The 24,671-nt window shown below is 45.9% G+C and overlaps 2 protein-coding genes across 4 annotated transcripts in view; one reads left to right on the top strand and one right to left on the bottom strand.

Moving 5' to 3' along the window:
• Positions 1-24,671, top strand: part of MACROD1 (mono-ADP ribosylhydrolase 1) — a 618,427-nt gene that overhangs the window by 99,499 nt on the left and 494,257 nt on the right. The window lies entirely within an intron of this gene.
• The window catches only part of FLRT1 (fibronectin leucine rich transmembrane protein 1), a 102,241-nt gene that overhangs the window by 5,681 nt on the left and 71,889 nt on the right, over positions 1-24,671 (bottom strand). For both annotated transcript variants that reach the window (XM_067472479.1, XM_060758435.2), the window contains exon 2: positions 698-1,049. In XM_067472479.1, coding sequence (XP_067328580.1) covers positions 698-1,003 — 306 coding nt within the window. In that variant the 5' untranslated portion in view covers positions 1,004-1,049. The remainder of the gene's footprint in view (positions 1-697; positions 1,050-24,671) is intronic.

Genomic DNA, 24,671 nt, shown 5'->3' with positions numbered 1-24,671 from the left:
CTGGCGTTGTCCGTAGACCTCTCCAAAATCATTTGGCCAGCATGACTGCATGGAGTACCATTATCTTCCCGTAGAAGCAGTACCTATTGATCTACTCACATTTGCATGTTTTCAAACTGCTAGGTTGGCAGAAGCTGGGGCTAACAGCTGGAGCTCATGCCACTCCCTGGATTTCAACCCCCAACCTTTTGGTCAGCAAGTTCAGCAGCTCAGCGGTTTAACCCGCTCTGCAACGGGGGGCTCTAGCCAAATATATACATAATATTATTATAATATATTATAAATATATTATATATATATATATATATATATATATATATAATATATTATAATAATAATATTATTATTATTCGAAATAATTGATCTACTCACATTTGCATGTTTTCAAACTGCTAGGTTGGCAGAAGCGGGCTAAATTGGGAACTTCAAGGAGATTCTGACGTTTAATGTGGGCGAAATGTCAGGAGAGAATGCTTCCGAAACATGGGAAGCCCAGAAAACTCACAGCAACCCTATGTATATATCTTTTTGCTACAATCTTTAGTCCTCCAGGTGTTTTGGACTTCAACTCCCAGAAATCCCAGCTAGGAATTGTGGGAGTTGAAGTCCAAACCACCCGGACCACTGTGCTGCTACATCAAGGGTGAGGGAAATAAGAGAGGGAAAGACCCCAATTGCGTTCCCCTCGTTCGATTACCTGAACATTGATCTTCTTCTTCAAGGTGGAGGGGATGCCGGCGTTATTGATCTGATTGTTCTGCAGGTAGAGGGTGGTGGCGTCATCCGGGATGTCCGCCGGGATGGAGGTCAGGCCCCGGTCGTTGCAATAAATGAAGCCGTTGTCACAGCGACAGACTGACGGGCAGGTGGTGCTGTCAATCACCTCGCTCAGAAAAGCCACTAAGCCGTAGCAGAGGAAGAGCCAGTCACGCAAGTCCATGGTGGCCGCTGTGGTCACAACGGTGGCCGTCACCACAGCCGCGGTGGGCGAGGTGCTCGCCATGGCACACGGGGTGGTAGCCTCTCCTGGGGTTAGAAAACCTTTAGCCCTGCGGAAGAAAACGTTCGGGTTTTAGCATGGATCCATATTTTCTGCTTCCCACAAGGTTTCAATGCAAACAGAGCGGGGAGAGAGGGAAACATTTCGACTCTCTTCTTGGAACAGTTCCTTTTGTGGGCTTATTTATTTATCGTGTCAGGAGCAGACCAGACAGTTTGTTTTTGCTGCTCGGTGTTGTTAGCAGTACAACAACAACAATTCTTTATTGATGAGTCAATTTTGACCATATCAAAACATGCAAAACATGCAAAACATACACACATGCCCATACATACAGTAAAACCATATATGAATACTAGGGCTGGGCAACCACGGAAAAATTTGTTTCTAAACTCGATTCATTTTTAGGGGTTTTTTGCGTTTTGTTATTTAAAAGAATTCCGAAATTTTCCTTAAAAAAATTCGATAATTACGAAATTTCGGAAATCATAAAACAATTACGAAACAATTACAAATCGATTACGAATCGATTCATTAATGGCGGCCGCGATCGCGCAATACGCTAAAAAAACTTCTGAAGCTTCCCTCTCCCTCTGTTGTTGACTGTTGGTGTGATAATTATTTTTTTTTTCACTGAGAAAACAAACAGCAACCCTAAAACTTGCACCGGACATGCGGAAATAATAACGAAACATTTACGAATCAATAACGAATCAATAACGAAACAATTACGAAACGAATTGGAAAAATTCGTTTCGTTTTTTAGTTGCTCCTGAATGGTTCAATATCGCTTCGTTATAAAAAAATTAACGAATTTTTAACAAATTACGAAATTACGAAACCGCCCAGCCCTAATGAATACAAGTCATCCTGGCCTACTCCTAAATGATTGTGCAACTACAAAATTAAAAGATTAAAAATTGATTAATTCCTTAAAGTAGGGTTTGGGCAGGGGCGCGGGTAGGTAAAACTAGTGGCACGTCCATATTAAGTTTTTAAGTTTGTTGATGGCAGCAAGGTCACCTCTCTCTGCTTCCATCTTCTCGCGGATGGCCAGTGCTTTTTGCGTAAAAAGGGTCCATTTTAAAATAGAATTTTATCCAAACCCTGTAGGAGGATGTGCAATTTCTCCTTATTCTCTAAAGAAGTATGGTTCTCCAGCAGAGGCTCTAGGTAGTAAGACCTAGTTGTAGTAGGGACATTTTAAGAAAAAATGTTCTGAGTCCTCCACTTCTGCATCTATCTCACGGCACCCACAGGTTCTCCCCGTGTAAGGAATATTCTGATGTCGTCCCAACTTGGACTTAATGTCGAGCTGTTCAAATCTAGCCCGGGTAAAATGTTTTCTAATATATAGTGGAATTATAAAAGAGAGCTAAGGTTCCATGCCCACGTTTATTTATTTTATTTATTTCGCGCATTTCTACCCTGCCCTTCTCAACCCCCAAGAGGGGACTCAGGGTGGCTTACAAAAGGCACAATTCGATGCCAACACAAACAATAAGATAAAACCAGGGGCGGCTCGTCCATTACGCGAAGTAAGCGGTCGCAGAACACTTTTTTTTTGCCAGGGGTGCAGAGGCACCTCTGTAAATGCCCCTCGACCGCCACTTGAGGAGCACCCCCTCAGCTCACAACAGCCCTAGCAGTCCGGGGGGAGCCTTGGCTTTCTTGCCTCGCTGCCAGGCGATCCTCTTCCCAAAGGGGCCGGGCCCTTGAGCCTCGCCTAGCCCCTCTCGTTCCTGCTCCACCTGGCCACCGGGTGCGTGAGCAGAGCCGGTGCTCAATCATTCTCTGCGTTCGATCCCTTCCCCATGACCGGCTCCCTTTCCCGATCCCCCGGCGCTCCACCCGCCTCCTCTCCTCTCCCCAATCCGCGGGTGGGCCAAGGGGTGGAGCCGCTGTGCCCGGCCCGCTTCGGGTCCGGAGGCGTATCTGAAGACCCCGGCGTGCACACCAAAAGTCGCCTCTTCTCCTGACTTTCTCTTCAGCCATTGGAACCAAGAGAGAGAGAGAGAGAGAGCCCCTCCGTCTGGAGGTATCTCCCACCTCCGCTTCCTCCTTTGTTTTTGCGCCTACCTTCAGGAAAGGCGGGCATCTCCATCTCTCTCTCTCTCTCTCTTGGTCCCAATGGTTGAGGAGAAAGTCAGGAGAAGGGTGACTTTTGGTGCAAGTGTAGTTACTGGGATGTATAGTTCACCTACAATCAAAGAGCATTCTGAACTCCACCAATGATGGAATTGAACCAAATATGGCACACAGAACTCCCACGACAAACAGAAAATATATATCAATGATTGTTTGGGGGGTGGGGTGTGTGTGTGCCAAAATACTGTTTGCTTACCGTTGAAAATTACCTAGGGCCGCCTCTGGATAAAACATATATAAACAGCAATAGAAAACAATTAAAACAATCAATTATACATCATAGTCAATAAAACCAATCTAATGCTCAACGTTCGCCAGCTCAAGAGTCCGTAAATTCATTCCACATTGTCAAATCCTATCAATTGTAATCGTCAATTGTCCTTGGTCTGTCTGCCAGATTACCCAAAAGCCTGGTCCCATATCCATGTTTTCAATTTCCTTCTAAAAGAGAGGAGGGATGTCGATGACCTAATTCCCCTGGGGAGTGAATTCCACAGGTGAGGGGCCACCACCAAGAAGGCCCTGCTCCTCGTCCCCACCAACCTCACTTGTGATAGAGGTGGGTTCAAGAGCAGGGCCTCCCCAGAAGATCTTAAACTCCGAGGCGGGACATAGAGGGAGATACGTTCGGACAGATACGCTGGTCCGGAACCATATAGGGTTTTGTAGGTCAAAACCAGCACTTTGAATTGTGCTCGGAACTGGATCGGCAGCCAGTGGAGCTGACATAGCAGAGGGGTGGTATGTTCCCTGTATGACGCTCCAATGAGTAATCTGGCTGCCACTCGCTGGCCTAATGGAAGTTTCCGAACAGTCTTCAAAGGCAACCCCACGTAGAGTGCGTTGCAGTAATCTATTCGGGATGCAACAAGAGCGTAGACCACTGTGGCCAGATCAGACTTCCCAAGGTAAATTTAAATTTGGCCAGGTATGGAGTGGCTCTAGCTTGCGCTATGGTCAAGTTAATACGTTTTCCAAGTTTTTGTGGCAAAATTAGATGTCTCCGCTTATATTTGAGTCGGCTTATACTCGAGTATATACGGTAGATACGTTGTTCTTCCTCCCACAAACTAGCATTGCCATATGAAGGTTGAATTCAAGCAGGATTTAGCTCCAAAGCTAGTTTCCAAATCCAGAGTTCAGCCCACGATGTGCAAAGTGCAAATTGATATGTAAAGAGAGATTCCGCACGCTGTTGTAGTTGAAATGTTTCATTCTCGCCAGGGAAATCTCGGTTCATGTCCCCACTCAGCCTTGAAGTTCACGGAGTGACCTTGGACTGTTTTTTACTCTGAGATTAATCTACCATACAGAATTGTTATAATGATATAGCGAGAGATCCGTAATCCCACTCATGTATATATCATTCTGAGCTCACTGCAAAAGAGAAAGGTTACAGATGTTTTATTATGTCTTGATAAAGGTGTAAACTCCGTTGAACGTTTGCAGAATGTCTATTTCTCAACACAATCGAACGACCTAAGTACCTGGGAATACACAATAATAATAATAATAATAATAATAATAATAATAATCAGAAAGGGTGAGACCTAAGTACCTGGGACTACACAATAATAATAATAATAATAATAATAATAATAATAATAATAATCAGAAAGGGTGAGACCTAAGTACCTGGGACTACACAATAATAATAATAATAATAATCAGAAAGGGTGAGACCTAAGTACCTGGGACTACACAATAATAATAATAATAATAATCAAAAAGGGTGAGACCTAAGTACCTGGGACTACACAATAATAATAATCATAATAATAATAATCAGAAAGGGTGAGACCTAAGTACCCGGGACTACATAATAATAATAATAATAATAATAATAATAATAATCAGAACGGGTGAGACCTAAGTACCTGGGACTACACAATAATAATAATAATAATAATAATAATAATAAGAAAATAATAATAATAAGAAAGGGTGAGACCTAAGTACCTGGAACTACACAATAATAATAATAATAATAATAATAATAATAATAAGAAGAAGAAGAAGAAGAAGAAGAAGAAGAAGAAAATAATAATAATCAGAACGGGTGAGACCTAAGTACCTGGGACTACACAATAATAATAATAATAATAATAATAATAATAATAATAATAATATGATTGTTGGATTATCAAATGTCTAGATGTCATCAGGGTTTGTGAAAATATTAGAACAAGCTAGTCAAGGTGGTCCCAGTGGTGATCGGCACACTGAGTGCAGTGCCTAAAGACCTTGGCCTGCACTTAAACACAATCGGTGCTGGCAAAATTACCATCTGCCAGCTGCAAAAGGTCACCTTACTGGGATCTGCACGCATTATTCACCGATACATCACACAGTCCTAGACACTTGGGAAGTGTCCGACGTGTGATCCAATACAACAACCAGCAGAGTGATCTTCTCTGCTGTAGACTCATCTTGTTCTGTTTCAAATGTCTTTCCTTCCTTCTCTCTTCCCTCCCTCCCTCTCTGCATTCCCTTCCTCCCTCCCTTCAATCCTCCCTCCCTCCCTTCCTTCCCTATTTCCTCCCTCCTTCCCTTTCCCTTTCTCCTTTGTTCCCTTTTGTCTTTTCTTCCTTCTGTCTTCCCTCTTCCTCTCTCTCTCCATTCCTTTCCACCCTTCCTTCCATTCCACCCAGAGAGCACTGTGGACTCAAACAATGATGGATCAGGACCAAGCTTGGCACGAACACTCAATATGCCCAGATGTGAACACTGGTGGAGTTTGAGGAAAATGGTCCTTGACATTTGGGAATTGTAGTTGCTGGGATTTATAGTTCGCCTACAGTCAAAGAGCACTCTGAACCCAGCCCACAATGGATCTGCACCAAACTTGTCACACTACTTACATGGCCAACATTGAATACTGGTGGGGTCGGGGGGGGGGGGGGAGAGCTGTTTTTCAATTCTGGGAGTTGTAGTTCACCAACACCAAAAAGAAGGATAGGCGGAGAGATGTTCAGCCTTCTCTGCCAAAAAAGTTCCTAAGGCCATCAGAAATATGTGCTTTCTGATGTTCTTTGGTGACCCTTCTGAAACCCCCTTGTGACCCCCCAGGGGTCCTGACCCCCAGGTTGAGAAAGACTGCTCTAGAGGCTTTTCCTCAGATGCTGTCTATTGGGAGGACGTTGATTGTGCCTTCCTCTTCATCTTGGAAAGAAGTGACGAGTGGAGTGCCGCAGGGTTCCGTCCTGGGCCCGGTCCTATTCAACATCTTTATTAATGACTTAGATGAAGGGCTAGAAGGCAGGATCATCAACTTTGCAGACGACACCAAATTGGGAAGGAGAGTCAGTACTCCAGAGGACAGGAGCAGGATTCAAAACGATCTTGACAGATTAGAGAGATGAATGGCCAAAACTAACAAAATGAAGTTCAACAGGGACTAATGCAAGACACTCCACTTAGGCAGAAAAAACGAAATGCAAAAATACAGAATAGGGGACAATGCCTGGCTCGAGAGCAGTACGTGTGAAAAAGATCTCGTGGACAACAAGTTAAACATAAGCCAACAATGTGATGTGGCGGCAAAAAAAGCCAATGGGATTTTGGCCTGCATCAAGAGGAGCATAGTGTCTAGATCCAGGGAAGTCATGCTCCCCATGCTCTATTCTGCCTTGGTTAGACCACACCTGGAATATTGTGTCCAATTCTGGGCACCACAATTCAAGAGAGATATTGACCAGCTGGAATGTGTCCAGAGGAGGGCGACTAAAATGATCAAGGGTCTGGAGAACAAGCCCTATGAGGAGCGGCTTAAGGAGCTGGGCATGTTTAGCCTGAAGAAGAGAAGGCTGAGAGGAGATATGATAGCCATGTATAAATATGTGAGAGGAAGCCACAGGGAGGAGGGAGTGAACTTGTTTTCTGCTTCCTTGGAGACTAGGACGGCTTCAAACTACAAGAGAGGAGATTCCATCTGAACATGAGGAAGAACTTCCTGACTGTGAGAGCCGTTCAGCAGTGGAACTCTCTGCCCTGGAGTGTGGTGGAGGCTCCTTCTTTGGAAGCTTTTAAACAGAGGCTGGATGGCCATCTGTCAGGGGTGATTTGAATGCAATATTCCTGCTCCTTGGCAGAATGGGGTTGGACTGGATGGCCCATGAGGTCTCTTCCAACTCTTTGATTCTATGATTCTATGATTTATATATATATAGATTGTATATACTTATAACTTGTAAGCGGCCCCCCAATTAGAAAGCTGGCCCATGCCTGATCTAGAGCCTAGTATTTTCTGAACTTAATACATGAATGAAGCCCCCCCCCCCCCAATGTGTGCTGTAGAGCCTGATTTCCCCCTAAGAACGGCTGTAGATGATGAGACAATAGTTCTAATTGGAAGGTTGTGTGTCTTGTCTGCCATCTTGTTCGTCTCATTAGGAAGCACCAAACCTGACAGCTAAGCTCCTCCGAGGTTTGAATGCATTTTAAAACAACAACTTTAATTAGTGTGAAAGCATCGATCACATTTTTAATTGGATTTTAATCAGAACTGTACCTCGTCCCATCCCATGAAGTGCTGGTCGCAGTGTTACATGAAACCCATTTGAGTGTTTTCAAAATCACAAAACTGGGGTGGGGGGAGTGTGACTTCAATAAATGCTGTTTCTTCTTCTGTCCTCAGTACTCTCTGGATGTAGGTGAACTACAACTCCTAAACTCAAGATCAATGCCTACCAAACCCTTCCAGTATTTCCAGTATTTTCTGTTGGTAGTGGGAGTTCTGTGTGCCAGTCTGCTTCAATTCCATTGTTGGTGGAGTCCAGAATGCTCTTTGATTGTATGTGAACTACAAATCCCAGCGACTACAACTCCTAAATGTCAATGTCTATTTTCAACAAACTCCACCAATATTCACATTTTGGCATAATGAGTATTCGTGCCAAGTTTGGTCCAGTATTCAGATTTGGGCATATTGAATATTTGGTCCAAATCAATAATTGTTTGAGTCCTCAGTGCTTTCTGGATGTAGGTTAACTACAACTCTTAAATTCAAGGTCAATGCCCACCAAACCCTTCCAGTATTTTCTGTTGGTCATGGGAGTTCTGTGTACCATTCTGGTTCAATTCCATAATTGGTGGAGTTCAGAATGCTCTTTGATTGTATGTGAACTACAAATCCCAGCAACTACAACTCCCAAATGTCAATGTCTATTTTCAACAAACCACCAGTATTCACATTTGGGCATATTGAGTATTTGGTCCAAATCAATAATTGTTTGAGTCCTCAGTGCTCTCTGGATGTAGGTGAACTACAACTCCTAAATTCAAGGTCAATGCCCACTAAACCCTTCCAGTATTTCCAACTACAACTCCCAAATGTCAATGTCTATTTTCAACAAACTCCACCAGTATTCTCATTTAGACATATTGAGTATTTGTGCCAAGTTTGGTCTAGACCAATCATTGTTTGAGTCCACAGTGTTCTCTGTATGTAGGTGAACTACAACTCCTAAAATCAAGGTCAATGCCCACCAAACCATTTCAGTGTTTTCTGTTGCTCGTGGGAGTTTTTTCCCCCCAAGTTTGGTTCAATTCCATTGTTGGTGGAGTTCAGAGTGCTCTTTGATTGTATGTGAACTATAAATCCCAGCAACTACAACTCCCAAATGTCAATGTCTATTTTCAACAAACCACCAGTATTCACATTTGGGCATATTGAGTATTTGGTCCAAATCAATAATTGTGTGAGTCCTCAGTGGTCTCCGGATATTGGTGAACTACAACTCCTAAATGCAAGGTCAATGCCCACCAAACCTTTCCAGTATTTCCTGTTGGTCATGGGAGTTCTGTGTGCCATTCTGGTTCAATTCCATTGTTGGTGGAGTTCAGAATGCTCTCTGATTGTAGGTGAACTATAAATTCCAGCAACTACAACTCCCAAATGACAAAAATCACACACACACCCCAACCAACAAAATTCAAATTTGGACATTTTATTGTAATAAATGAGAAGGCCGGCATATAAATGTTGTAACTAACTAAATAAAGTAAATTGCAGAGAAAACGTAAAATGAATACAATCATTTGAAAAATACAACTTAGAAATGCCTCCCTCGCCATGCAATTCCAGAGTTTGGGAAAAGCCTGGACAAAACCAGCCTACGTTGGCTACCATGCCTCCATTATTCCTCAAGCCCTGATTTTGCTGGCGATAGCATTCAATAAGACAATGTAAGCATTAGATCTATAACATCACAACATCTAACACTTCCTGACAAAATGGGAGTATTTTTTTCCAGTGGCTCAGAAAAAAGATAGGACAAAACAATACAAGATGTAGAGAAAGACTATGTGCGTTATCACGTCCTCGCCAACTCTGCAACTCGGTGGAACGAAAAGACAGAAGCCACTTCATTAATGTTTTCTTTGTAGGCACACGAATGTGATCTGGGTTTCTAGCACCGAATTTCCTTCTGTGGAAAATGCTCTAGCTCACCCACCCCAGCTTTGCCTCTTGCACGTCTGATGCTCAAAACCTTCGGCACCGCAAGAAAGGGGTTGGATTTTATACGAATCCTATAGTGTATATTAGCCTGTCTGGACTTGGTTTTCTTTTACTGCAAATCTCATCATCCATGGTCCATCCTACACCACGAGGATGAGAGGTGGGCCATGGGTGTTGTGTGTGCCAAGTTTGGTCCAGGTCTGTCATTCATGAGGGTCGCAGTGCTCCGTGGAAGTAGTCCCTCTTAGCCTTGCCACTTTCTTGTAGTTGTATTTCAGGACTGCTGTATCACTTCCTAAAAATGCTCACAACACTCTTGAGATGTTTTAACCCCAGAGGATTTGGACTACCCAAACTTGTGGACTTTTGCGGGTAGAAGTGTGATGTGTCTTGGCTGTTTGGGACTGGGAGCAACTGGTTTTATCAGCCTGTCTGGACTTGGCTTTCTTTTACTGCAAATCTCTTCATCCATGGTCCATCCTTCACCACAAGGATGGGGTGGGGTGGGCCATGGGGGTTGTGTGTGCCAAGTTTGGTCCATGTCCGTCATGTGTGGGGGTCGCAGTGCCCTGTGGAAGTCGTCTCCCTTGCGCTTGCCACTTTCTTGTAGTTGTATTTCAGGACTGGTGTATCACTTCCTAAAAAAGCTCACAATACTCTTGAGTTGCTCTAACCCCAGAGGATTTCGACTACCCAAACTTGTGGACTTTTGGGGGGAGAAGTGTGATGTAGTGTCCTGGCTGTTTGGGACTGGGAGCAACTGGTTTTATCAGCCTGTCTGGACTTGGTTTTTTTTCTCTGCAAAGGGATAGTTGGGGAATATCAATGGAGGGAGCAAAGATGATCTTCCTGCTTTCCACCTCTGTTTTGGGCCATGGGAGGGTTTGTCTGTGTGTCAAGTTTGATCGTGATCTGTCATTGTTAGGCAACGCAGTGGTCTGTGAGAGCAGAAGCTATTGAAAGTACTGCAATTCTCATCATCCATGGTCCATCTTCCCCCAAACCACATGAGGATGAGAGGTGGGCCATGGGTGTTGTGTGTGCCAAGTTTGGTCCAGGTCCGTCATTCGTGGGGGTCGCAGTGCCCTGTGGAAGTGGTCCCCCTTGCGCTTGCCACTTTCTTGTAGTTGTATTTCAGGACTGGTGTATCACTTCCTAAAAATGCTCACAACATCTTGAGTTGTTCTAACCCCAGAGGATTTGGACTACCCAAACTTGTGGACTTTTGCGGGTAGAAGTGCGATGTGTCTTGGCTGTTTGAGACTGGGAGCAACTGGTTTTATCAGCCTGTCTGGACTTGGTTTTCTTTTACTGCAAATCTCATCATCCATGGTTCATCCTTCACCACGAGGATGAGAGGTGGGCCATGGGGGTTGTGTGTGCCAAGTTTGGTCCAGGCCCGTCATTCGTGGGGTTCGCAGTGCCCTGTGGAAGTCGTCCCCCTTGCGCTTGCCACTTTCTTGTAGTCCATGGTCCATCCTTCACCACGAGGATGAGGGGTGGGCCATGGGGGTTGTGTGTGCCAAGTTTGGTCCAGGTCCGTCATTCGTGGGGGTCGCAGTGCCCTGTGGAAGTCGTCCCCCTTGCGCTTGCCACTTTCTCGGCCGCTGCTAGTCAGATTCCCAATTACAGTGCACAAAAGACCTTTGGAAAAAGGGGGAGAAAAGGCTTGGCTTCCGAGAGGGAGGCCTGAAAAGGCGCCTGTCGCTTTAACCACCTTTTTTGGCTGCTCCTTTATGCCCCTGTTGTTTATATTACACGGTTTATGTAGCCTATCAAATTAAGGCCAGTAAATCGCTTTGCTTTATGGCCTTGGTTTTTATTCTCTTGGATCTGGTGGAGATCGGGAAGAAAGAGAGGGAAACAAAGCGAGGAAGGGGCTGCAGAGCAAGGAAGGAAGGAAGAGGGAAAGGGAGCAAATGGAAGGCAAGCAGGGAAAGAAAGAAAGGGGGATTGTTCAGGGTGGCACCGCAGATGGCACTCTGGGCAAGATGGTTTTATGGAGGTAAGTAAGCAAGTAAGAACCAGTAAGCAGGAACCCATAATGTGGTAAGTCAGCTTTATTCTTTAGGGGTCCTTCTTATTCAGCCTAGGCCACCTCTACAAAGTTCTGGAGAGACTTATTTTGCATAGAATTATGGAAAACATAGACCCCTGCCTGATCCCACAGCAAGCTGGCTTCAGGAAAGGCAAAAGCTGCACATTGCAAGTGCTGAACCTGACTCAGCACATAGAAGATGGCTTTGAAAGGCAACAGATCACAGGCGCTGTCTTCATAGACCTGTCAGCAGCCTATGAGACTGTGAACCACCGCCTCCTCCTGAGGAAAATGTAGAATATCACCTCACCTGCCTCATAGGAAACCTGCTACAAAACAGGAGCTTTTTTGTTGAGTTCCAGGGCCAGAGAAGCAGATGGCGGAAACAGAAGAACAGCCTGCCTCAGGGGAGCGTGCTTGCTCCATCCATGTTCAACATCTACACAAATGACCAGCCACTGCCAGAAGGGACAGAGAGCTTCATCTATGCTGATGACCGTGCCATCACCGCTCAAGCAGGGAGCTTTGAGATGGTAGAACAGAAGCTTTCCGAAGCTCTAGGTGCTCTTACTGCCTATTACAGGGAAAACCAGCTGATCCCTAATCCATCTAAAACACATACATGTGCCTTTTATCTCAAGAAGCATCCCGAGCTCTGAAGATCACCTGGGAAGGAATCCCACTGGAGCATTGCAGCACACCCAAATACCTGGGAGTCACTCTGGACCGTGCCCTTACCTACAAGAAGCACTGCCTGAACATCAAGCAAAAAGTGGGTGCTAGAAACAATATCATACGAAAGCTGACTGGCACAACCTGGGGATCACAACCAGACACAGTGAAGACATCTGCCCTTGCGCTGTGCTACTCTGCTGCTGAGTACGCATGCCCAGTGTGGAACACATCTCACCACACTAAAACAGTGTATGTGGCTCTTAATGAGATATGCCGCATTATCACGGGGTGTCTGCGCCCTACACCACTGGAGAAATTACACTGCTTAGCTGGTATTGCACCACCTGACATCCACCGGGAAGTAGCAGCCAATAGTGAAAGGACCAAGGCAGAGACATCTCCAGCTCATCCCCTGTTTGGGTATCAGCCAGCATGTCAACGACTTAAATCAAAAAATAGTTTCCTAAGAGAGACACTCGCTGGAACACCTCAGCAAGCGAGAGTCCAAAGGTGGCAGGCTCAAACCCAGAACCTCACCCAATGGCTGTTACCAAGTGAGGGACTCCCCCCTGGGCACACAGAAGACTGGGTGACTTGGAAGGCGCTGAACAGACTGCGCTCTGCCACCACGAGATGCAGAGCCAACCTTCAGAAATGGGGCCACAAAGTGGAATCCTTGACATGCGGGTGCGGAGAGGAGCAAACCACTGACCACCTGCTGCAATGCAACCTGAGCCCTGCCACATGCACCATGGAGGACCTTCTTGCAGCAACACCAGAAGCACTCCAAGTGGCCAGATACTGGTCAAAGGACATTTAATCAAAAACCAAACTCACAAATGTTTGTTTGCTTTGTTCTGTTCGAAATGTAATATAACTGACTGATTGCCCTGACACGACAAATAAATAAAGCCTAGGCCCATCCCGATGATGCCATGAGCATTGCAGGGATCATCTATATAAATAAAAATGTAATGTCAGTTTGTGGGATTCACATAACTCAAAAACCACTGGGGCAATTGACACCAAATTTGGACATGATATCCCTAACAACCCAATGTATGTCCACTCAAAAAAACAATGAAAACAAACAGCAGAAAGGACTTCGAAACTGCATGTCCACAAAGAGACCCATGGCCACGCTCCCTCCTCCTCCTCACGGGGAAACAGCCGGCCGTTAAAGCCAGGCGTTGCCGCATGGAGCCCCTTCTCTTTCCCTGCTATGTCAGGAGGGCCGTCTCCTCCTCCTCCTCCTCCTCCTCCTCCTCCTCCTCCTTTCCCTGTTGGAAGAGGAAGGGGCGGATGAGTGGCAGTGGCAGCAGCAGAGCCGCCAGGGAAAGAAGAAGGGGAGGAAGAGGAGGAGGAGGCAAGGAAGGTCGACGGTGCTTGAGTGAAGGATCTTCCTTCTCTCCCTCACTCCCTTCCCTACTTTCCTCCCTCTCCTTCCTTCCTCCCTCCCTTTCTTTCCTTTTCTTCCTTCCTTCTTTCCCTCCTTCCCTTCCTTCCTGTCTCTCCTTCCTTCTTCCTTTCCTTCATAGAATGATAGAAGCAAAGAGTTGGAAGAGACCTCATGGGCCATCCAGTCCAAGCCCATTCTGCCAAGAAGCAGGAAAACTGCATTCAAATCACCCCTGACAGATGGCCATCCAGCCTCTGTTTAAAAGGTTCCAAAGAAGGAGCCTCCACCACACTCCGGGGCAGAGAGTTCCACTGCTGAACGGCTCTCACAGTCAGGAAGTTCTTCCTCATGTTCAGATGGAATCTCCTCTCTTGTAGTTTGAAGCCATTGTTCCGCGTCCTAGTCTCCAGGGAAGCAGAAAACAAGCTTGCTCCCTCCTCCCTATGACTTCTTCTCACATATTTATACATGGCTATCATGTCTCCTCTCAGCCTTCTCTTCTTTAGATTAAGCATGCCCAGCTCTTTGAGGTCTCTTCCAACTCTAGGATTCTATGCAAAATCATTACATTCAACCTGTCATTTATCCAGCTCTCACCAAAATGCAGACTTCAATGACTAGAGTAACGAAGGGTGACCTGGGCTACACCTACTTAGGACATGCTGTCTGGGAATAATGGGATCTGCAGTCTTAACACAAGAGCAACTGTCCCAATCTTTTGACACTCATAAATGCTTATTTTCCATAATGTAATCTGCTTTTCCCTGGCCAGAAGATGGATAGCGACAGCTTTGATACTATTTTTCTTTGGTGCTTTGCTTTTGCCTCTTGGGCAAACCCAAGAGTTCCATCACACCTTTATTAGGACTAATGAAAATATCACAGAAATGAGTAGCCTTCAAATTCTTCAGTTTCTTTCCCCCTTTTCTATGTTATTTGATGAAGAGTTCTTGGAAACTTGAGAACTCGCACACGTCTGTGACATTTCGGTTAGTCGTAATAAAGGTATTGCAGAATACTTATTTTTTCCCCCTTTTGTACTAATATTTCTATAATATAGTAGTCCACGGTGGCGCAATGGATTAAAGCACTGAGCTGCTGAGTTTGTTGACCAAAAGGTCAAAGGTTCAATTCCAGGGAGCGGTGTGAGCTTCCGCTGTCAGCCCTAGCTTCTGCCAACCTTTGCATGGAAACATGCAAATGTGCATAATAAGATGAACTTGAACTTTTGGTATAAGAAGACTATTTTCATCACTAAAAGGCGGAAAGGAATGCTGCAATTCTTAAGCGCCACCATAGGTTTCACAAAAACAGACCACACCAAACTATCTATCTTTTTCTGGTGGTGCAGCAGGTTAAACTGCCAATCTGCTGAACTTGCTGACCGAAAGGTCGGCAGTTTGAATCCAGGGAAAGAGGTGCGTTTTTACTTTTGCCAACATAGCAATTCAAAACCTACTAATGTGGGCATATCAATAGGTACTGCTCTGGCAGGAAGGTAAGGGCACGCCATGCAGTCATGCCGGCCACATGACCTTGGAGGTGTCTACAGAGAACACCGACTCTTTGGCTTAGAAATAGAGATGAGCACCAACCCCCAGAGTTGGACACGACTAGACTTAAGGAGAAACCTTTACCTGGGAAATAAGATGAACTTGAACTCTTGGTATAAGAAGACAATTTCCATCACTAAAAGGTGGAAACAGACCACACCAAAATATTTATCTTTTTCTGGTGGTGCAGAAGGTTAAACTGCTAATCTGCTGAACTTGCCGACCTATGGATCGGCAGTTCGAATCCAGGGAAAGGGGTGAGGTTCTGCTTCTGCCAACTTAGCAGTTCAAAAACATGCAAATGTGGGTGGATGAATAGGTACCACTCTGGCGGGAAGGTAATGGTACTCCGTGTAGTGACCTTGCTCTTTGGCTTAGAAATGGAGATGAGCACCAACCCCCAGAGTTGGACACGACTAGACTTAAGGAGAAACCTTTCCCTGGAAAATAAGATGAACTTGAACTCTTGGTATAAGAAGACAATTTTCGTCACTAAAAGGCAGAGAGGAATGCTGCAGTTCCTAAGAACCAGCATGTGTTTCACAAAAACAACACACCAAACTATCTATCTTTTTCTGGTGGTCCAGCAGGTTAAACTGCTGATCTGCTGAACTTGCTAACCGAAAGGTCGGCAGTTCGAAACTGGGGAAAGGGGTGAGCTTCTGCTTTTTCCAACCTAGCAGTTCAAAAACATGCTAATATGGGTAGATCAATAGGTACCGCTCTGGTGGGAAGGTAACAGCACTCCATGCAGTCATGTCGGCCACATGACCTTGGAGGTGTCTACGGACAACGCCGGGTCTTCGGCTTAGAAATGGAGATGAGCACCACACCCCAGAGTCAGACATGACTGGACTTAATGTCCGGGGACAATCTTTACCTTTTAATATTGTAGACTTCATTGCTATTTTCTCCTGGATGGAATGACAAACATTTTTTCTGACTCCAGTCCATTGAGTCAACGCAGGATGCGCAAGAAGAGGTCCATGAAGCAACGTGGGCGCCCTTTCCGACATCAGTCCTCTCTTCGGCTCCTTTCTCCATCAATCCCCCCTCCCTCTGCCCGCTTTCTAATCCGCCCCCTGCTCCCCCTCTGGGCTGACCTCCCCTCCGCCATATGCTTTCTCTGTCCTTCCTCCAGCGTTGACTTTTTGTCCCAGCTTATGCGAGCGGGGCACTCACTCATGCGGGACGTTGGCAGCTTCCGCTACAGGAGGCTACGCTTTACAGGGCCCCTGCGTATCCCTTTTAACCTCCGCTGAGTTAAACTCCTTCCAATGTTATTTTTTACAAGGCCCTTTTCATGGAAGATTTGAGTCGGCAAGTGTCTTGCTGGGCCAGTGCCCATTAAATCACGAGAAACCACTCACTTGCCGCGACTTCATTATGCATTCAATTCCTCTATAAATTTTACATTTCCTTTTTCTTTCTCGCGCCACAGTATATTCGCCCCCTGTTCTTGGCGCCTCCCCCCACTTTTCTATCTCCCTCTGGCTTATTCATACTTTGGTCATATTCTCCATTATGGGACATAAAATCCTTTATAGACCAATATTTCATCGTGTCATGTTGGAGAGACCAACTGGACGTGGCTCCCAGTCTGTTTGCAACAGTCATAGAATCATAGTAAAGGTAAAGTTTTTCTCTGTGTCTGACTCTGGGGGTTGGTGCTCATCTCCATTTCTAAGCCGAAGAGCTGGTATTGTCCATAGACACCTCCAAGGTCATGTGGCCGGCATGACTGCATGGAGTATCGTTACCTTCCCGCCAGAGCAGGACCTATTCATCCACCCACATTAGCATGTTTTTGAACTGCTAGGTTAGCAAAAGCAGAAGCTCACCCCTTTCCCTATATTCGAACTGCCGACCTTTCGGTCAGCAAGTTCAGCAGATCAGCAGTTTAACCTGCTGCACCACCAGAAAAAGATAGATAGCTTGGTGTGGTCTGTTTTTGTGAAACCCATGCTGGCTCTTAGGAATGGCAGCATTCCTTTCCGCATTTAGTGACGAAAATTGTCTTCTTATACCAAGAGTTCAAGTTCATCTTATTTCCCAGGTAAAGGTTTCCCTTTAAGTTTAGTCATCTCCGACTCTGGGGGTTGGTGCTCATCTCCATTTCTAAGCCAAAGAGTTGGTGTTCTTTGTAGACACCTCCAAGGTCATGAGGCCAGCATGATTGCATGGAGTGCTGTTACCTTCTCGCCAGAGCAGTACCTATTGATCTACCCACATTAGCAGTTTTTGAACTGCTAGGTTGGCAAAAGCAGAAGCGCACCCCTTTCCCTGGATTTGAACTGCCGACCTTTAGGTCAGCAAATTCAGCAGATTAGCAGTTTAACCTTCTGCACCACCAGAAAAAGATAAATAGTTTGGTGTGGTCTGTTTCCGCCTTTTAGTGATGGAAATTGTCTTCTTATACCAAGAGTTCAAGTTCATCTTATTTCCCTGGTAAAGGTTTCATCTTAAGTCTGGTTGTGTCCTACTCTGAAGGTTGATGCTCATCTCCATTTCTAAGCCAAAGAGCCGATGTTGTCCATAGACACGCCGAGGTCACGTGGCCAGCATGACTGCATGGAGTACCATTACCTTCCACCAGAGCAGTTTGTGTGAAATCCATGCTGGCTCTTAGGATTTGCAGCATTCCTTTCCATCTTTTAGTGATGGAAATTATCTTCTTATACCAAGAGTTCAAGTTCATCTTACTTCCCAGGGAAAGGTTTCTCCTTAAGTCTAGTGCCCAACTCTGGGGGTTGGTGCTCATCTCCATTTCTAAGGCGAAGAGCAGGTGTTCTCTGTAGACACCTCCAAGGTCATGTGGTCGGCATGACTGCAGGAAGTACCGTTACCTTCCTGCCAGAGCGGTACCTTTTGATCTACCCACATTAGCATGTTTTTGAACTGCTAGGTTGGCAAAAACAGAAGCTCAACCCTTTCCCTGGATTTGAACTGCCGACCTTTCAGTCACTGAGTTCAGCAGATTAGCAGTTTAACCTGCTGCACCACCAGAAACAGATAGATAGTTTGGTGTGGTCTGTTTCTGCAGAACCCGTGCTGGCTCTTAGGAATTGCAGCATTCCTTTCCGTCTTTTAGTGACGAAAATTGTCTTCTTATACCAAGAGTTCAAGTTCATCTTATTTCCAAGGGAAAACTTTCCCCTTAAGTCTAGTCATGTCCTACTCTGGGGGTTGGTGCTCATCTCTATTCTAAGCCGAAGAGCCGGTGTTGTCCGTAGACACCTCCAAGGACATGTGGCCAGCATGACTGCATGACCTTGGAGGTGTCTACGGACAACACCGGCTCTTCGGCTTAGAATAGAGATGAGCACCAACCCCCAAAGTTGGACACAACTAGACTTAAGGGGAAACCTTTCCCTGGAAAATAAGATGAACTTGAACTCTTGGTATAAGAAGACAATTTTCGTCACTAAATGCGAAAAGGAATGTTGCCATTCCTAAGAGCCAGCATGGGTTTCGCAAAAACAGACCACACCAAACTATCTATCTTTTTCTGGTGGTGCAACATGACTGCATGGAGTCCTGTTACCCTCCCGCCAGAGCAGTACCTATTGACCACCGTTACCTTCTCGCCAGATCAGTACCTATTGATCTAACCACATTAGCATGTTTTTGAACTGCTAGGTTGGCAAAAGCAGAAGTCTCCACATTGGATATATATATTCCAGAGATATATAAACCCCACTTGCCTAGTTTCCAACAGACCTCCCAACTTCTGATAATTCCTGTGACAGATGTAGGCAAAATGTCAGGAGAGAATGCTTCCCGAACATAGCCAGACAGCCTAGAAAACTCACAGCAACCCAGTCAATGCTGATCATACTAAAATAAGCAGGCACTGAGAGATTTCTCCCATATTGGCCACTTCTCAGAACTTTCTAAATCTCCTGCAGACGACGCTTGTTTACTTTTCAGGACTGGCGGTGATTCCCACAACATAATACAGCTACTGCAATGACTAATGCAATATATCTCGAACTGCATTAAGATGGGATTATTGGAGAAGATGATGGAACTGGCTGTCTGCGAGGGAGATATGGAGTAAAGCACGGCTTCAATCTCTCGCTGAGCCGCTGCGATCATATCACTTACCTCCAAAGATTTGGTCAAAAGACTACCGATTTGTAGCTGCTGAGCCATCATTCATGCCTAGTTCATATTGAAGGCTTATCCCCAGTAGCGGATATGGTGGATGGAGTGAAAAAGTTGCATCCCCAAACTCTTAGTGCAGTTCTCCTGCAGCCGACATGCCTCCCACCGCACCTACCCACCCCCAAGAGCTGCTGTTTTCGTGCTCCTCCCATCTGTGTCAATGGGGATCAAACAAAGGAACAGCCAGGCGGATCACGCTTTGAGTTTAGAGAGTAGTACGGTTTTTTGAAATGGCAACTTAAGGCCACGTTTGTGTGCTGGGGAGGAAAGAAGACGGGGCAAAGCACAGGTGGTTTGAGTTCACAGAATCAAACAATTGGCAGAGACTGCAAGGGACACCCAGTCCAACTCCCTGCCGTGCAGTTTGGGAGAGATTCTCCACGTCTCTTTGCCCCGGCTTGCTCTTCTGTTAGCCACTTTCTTCCCTTCCCATACCACACCCTGACTCACCCAATTATTACTTCCTCGGGAGGGTCACAGCTTCGGGCTTTGGCACACTGTCCTGCCAGTTTTTTAATGGTGTCTGAAGCGACTTGAGAAACTGCAAGTCGTTTCTGGTGTGAGATAATAGACCGTCTGCAAGGACGCAGGGGCGGCTCAACCCATTATGCAAAGTAAGCATTTACAGTATAGTTGATTTTGCCCAGGGGTGCTCTTGAAGCACTCTTGGGGGAAAATAGACCTTGACATATGCGAGTTGTAGTTACTGGGATGTATAGTTCCCCTACAATCAAAGAATATTCTGAACTCCACCAATGATGGAATTGAACCAAATATGGCACACAGAACTCCCACGATGAACAAAAAAAATGGAGGGTGGGGGGCGCCAAAATACTGTTTGCTTACCGTTGAAAATTACCTAGGGCCGCCTCTGCAAGGACGTTGCCCAGATTTAGGACATACCACCCAAAAGAGTGATAAGCCCCCTCTGTCAGCTCCAGCTCCCCATGTGGGGGCATGAGAGAAGCCTCCCACAAGGATGGTGAAACATCAGAACATCCAGGCTCCCCCTGGGCAACGTCCTTGCAGACAGCCAATTCTCTCATACCATCCTATCCTTCCTTCCTTCTCTCTTTCCTTCCTCCTTCCCTCTCTTACCTCCCTCACCCTCCCTCCTTCCCTTCCACTCTTCCTTCCCTCTTTCCTCCTTCCTTCCTTCTTTCCTTCCCTCACACTCCCTCCTTTCCTTCCACTCTTCCTTCTCTCTTTCCTCCTTCCTTCTTTCCTTCCCTCCCTCTCCCTCCTTCCATTCTTCCTTCTCTCTTTCCTCCCTCCTTCTTTCCTTCCCTCTCCTCCCTCCTTCCCTTCCACTCTTCCTTCTCTCTTTCCTCCTTCTTTCTTTCCTCTTTTCCTTCCCTCTCCCTCCCTCCTTCCCTTCCACTCTTCCTTCTCTCTTTCTTCTTTCCTTCACTCAATTTTCTTCCTTCCATTCTTCCTTCTCTCCTCCTTCCTTCTTTCCTTCCCTCTCCCTCCCTCCTTCCCTTCCACTCTTCCTTCCCTCTTTCCTCCTTCCTTCTTTCCTTCCCTCACACTCCCTCCTTTCCTTCCACTCTTCTCTCTTTTCTCCTTCCTTCTTTCCTTCCCTCCCTCTCCCTTCTTCCCTTCCATTTTTCTTCTCTCTTTCCTCCCTCCTTCTTTCCTTCCCTCTCCTCCCTCCTTCCCTTCCACTCTTCCTTCCCTCTTTCCTCCCTCCTTCTTTCCTTTCTTTCCTTCCCTCACACTCCCTCCTTTCCTTCCACTCTTCCTTCTCCCTTTCCTTTCTCCTTCTTTCCTTGCCTCACCCTCCCCTTCCACTCTTCCTTCTCCCTTTCCTCCCTTCTTCTTTCCTTCCTTTCCTTCTTTCCTTCCCTCCTTCCCTTCCACTCTTCCTTCTCTTTCCTCCCTCCTTCTTTCCTTCTTTTCCTTCTTCCCTTCCCTTCCACTCTTCCTTCTCTCTTTCCTCCCTCCCTCTTTCCTTCTTTCCTTCCCTCACTTTCCCTACATCCCTTTCACTCTTCTTTCTCTCTTTCCTCCCCCTTTCTTTCCTTCCCTCACACTCCCTCCTTTCCTTCCACTCTTCCTTCTCCCTTTCCTTCCTCCTTCTTTCCTTGCCTCACCCTCCCCTTCCACTCTTCCTTCTCTTTCCTCCTTCTTTCCTTCCTTTCCTTCTTTCCTTCCCTCTCCTCCCTCCTTCCCTTCCACTCTTCCTTCTTTTTTTTCTTCTCTCCTTCTTTCCTTCCCTCTCCTCCCTTCCCTTCCCTTCCCTTCTACTCTTCCTTCTCTCTTTCCTCCCTCCTTCTTTCCTTCCCTCACCCTCCTTCCTTCTTCCTCATGTTCAGATGGAATCTCCTTTCTTGGAGTTTGAAGATTTGGGAGAACTAAGCCCTACAGACCAAAAAGCAGTGTTCCAGGATGTTGACAAAGGGCCGAACTGGAACATTGAATGTCATGTAAAGCCATCTTTAAATAATATTGAGGGACGATCACGCCTGATTTAGGCAATAGTTTGTGAATGGATTAGGTACTCCCCTCATGTTATCCCACCACTTGCATTATTCAGGTGCATATTAAAAGAGCTTTAACGGATTAGGCTCTTTTCCACTCTTCTGAAGAGCAATTTAAAGAGAGGAAAGGAGGTGATTCTAATCCACGCACACCGACAATGGTGAAAATAACCTCCACTGGGGAATGCGGGATGCACAAAATCTCACACGGAAGTGTGCAAACGCTCCAATAACATTGCGCTTAAAAAAAAGAGAGAGGATGGGAAAACCATCCCTTAATCCAAGTACATTGGACGTGAATGCAAAATGGAGAAGTCTTTGGAGAACTAATCCAGATTAAGTCATCTGAAACATGGGTCCCAATGAACACAGCCGTGCTTAAAAACTTCTTGCTTAAGGTGCAGATTGTACTGGTTTCAAATCTCTGGACATTTACCCTTTATAAACCCCATTTTCCAACAAACCTGCCATAAATGTGGGCGAAACGTCAGGAGAGAATGCTTCTGGAACATGGCCATATAGCCCGGAAAATCTACCACAACCCAGCGATTCTGGCCATGACAGCCTTCGACAATACATGAAACCCCATAACCTCTGAGGATGCCTGCCATAGATGTGGGCAAAACGTCAGGAGAGAATGCTTCTGGAACATGGCCATATAGCCCGAAAAATCTACCACAACCCAGCGATTCTGGCCATGACAGCCTTCGACAATACATTAAACCCCACAACCTCTGAGGATGCCTGCCATAGATGTAGGCAAAACGTCAGGAGAGAATGCTTCTGGAACATGGCCATATAGCCCGAAAAATCTACCACAACCCAGTGATTCTGGCCATGACAGCCTTCGACAATACATTAAACCCCACAATCTCTGAGGATGCCTGCCATAGATGTGGGCGAAATGTCAGGAGAAAATGCTTCTGGAATATGGCCATATAGCCCGAAAAATCTACCACAACCCAGTGATTCTGGCCATGACAGCCTTCGACAATACATTAAACCCCACAACCTCTGAGGATGCCTGCCATAGATGTGGGCGAAACATCAGGAGAGAATGCTTCTGGGACATGGCCAGACAGCCTGAAAAACTTACAGCAACCCAGTGATTCCGGCCATGAGAGCTTTCAACAATACATTTACTCTTTTTTGAGTATAGAAAAGGGAGGGAGGACCATGGATGATGGGACTTGAAGTACCTTCACTCACTTCCCGAGACTGCTGCAACCCTCATCCAATGACTGATCAAGACCAAACTTGGCACTCATAACCTCCATGGCCGCCTTTACACCTTAGTGAGGTTGGGGGGAGGACAGATAATGGGTGATGAGATTTGTAGTACTTTCAGACCCTTCAGATCCCACTGCGGCCCCCAACAAAGACTGTTAAAGACCAAACTTGGCACACAAAATCCCCAATGACCTACTCTACATCCTACTGCAGTTTGGAGGAAGGTGGACCATGGATGATGGGACTTGAAGTACCTCCAGTCACTTCCCGAGACTGCTATGACCCACATTCAATGACTGATAAAGACCAAACTTGGGACACATAACCCCCATGACCCACTTTACATCCTGGTGCGGTTTGGTTGAGTTGGACCACGGATTATGGGATTTGTAGTACTTTCAAACGCTTTGGTTCCCACGGACCACTATGGCCCCCAACAAAGACCGATGAAGACCAAACTTGGCACGCAGAGCCCCCATGACCCACTCTACATCCTACTGCAGTTTGGAGGAGGGAGGACCATGGATGATGGGACTTGAAGTACCTCCACTCACTTCCCGAGACGTCTGCGACCCTCATCCAATGACTGATCAAGACCAAACTTGGCACTCATAAGCCTCATAGCTGTCTTTACATCCTGGTGACGTTTGGGGGAGGACAGACAATGGATGATGGGATTTGTAGTAAATAAATATAGCTGTTAAACTCCTTGCCAGCTTCGTTCCGGCTCACACTCTGAGCTTGTTTTTCCAAATTGGGTGTTCAGAAATGAATTTTCCATACCAAATTTCCCTGCTTTTCATAGCTCCTCCCCCTTTTACTTCCCTCTGACCCAGGTATGGCGAGCAAATAGATTCCCCCCGCTCACAATTCAATGGGGAGCAAATCAGGGGAGGGACGGTATAGGATTTCTTTCACACGAATCTACTTTGAATGTTTAAAATAACACATTTTCGGAGACGCGTTCCCCCGAGTCCCAATTGGTATGCATTAATTCACTTCGATCTGCCACCCGGCTATTTTTGCATTCTGCACAGCGCCGAATGTTATCTGGTCATTTCGGTTGGCACTCTGGGCGCGCCCGTGTTAGAAACACAGGCCACATCTTCACTCCGGTGGATGATTTACTCGGTGCCAGCGATCTCTTTCACTTTGGGAATCTCATCGCTTGATTATGACTTTTTTGCTTTGTGTTCTCACCCTCATTTCGCTTGCTTGGGAAACAAAGTTCTTGGCAATTAGACCATCGAAGGGCGGAAGCACCCCGATTTTAAAATAGCAAAGAAACAGCACTAAATATGATGCTCAATTCCTTGCTCTGCAAGATAATTAGCCTCTGATTTTTGCAAACTACACCTCCCAAAAAGGCCTTTGGCTTAACGGAATACATTCAAGGGAACCTGAGCAGTTAAGAGGAAAGGAGACAAGATCGCAACGACGCCATAACACAGGTTGAGGATGTTCTATGATGCGCTCTGCATCCTGCACTGCATCCTGTCAGATCCCCAAAATCTGGAG

The sequence above is a fragment of the Anolis sagrei genome, chromosome 12, assembly GCF_037176765.1.
Source record: "Anolis sagrei isolate rAnoSag1 chromosome 12, rAnoSag1.mat, whole genome shotgun sequence".
In the NCBI taxonomy this organism is placed as follows: Eukaryota; Metazoa; Chordata; class Lepidosauria; order Squamata; family Dactyloidae; genus Anolis; species Anolis sagrei.
This window is presented reverse-complemented; position numbering and strand designations above follow the sequence as displayed.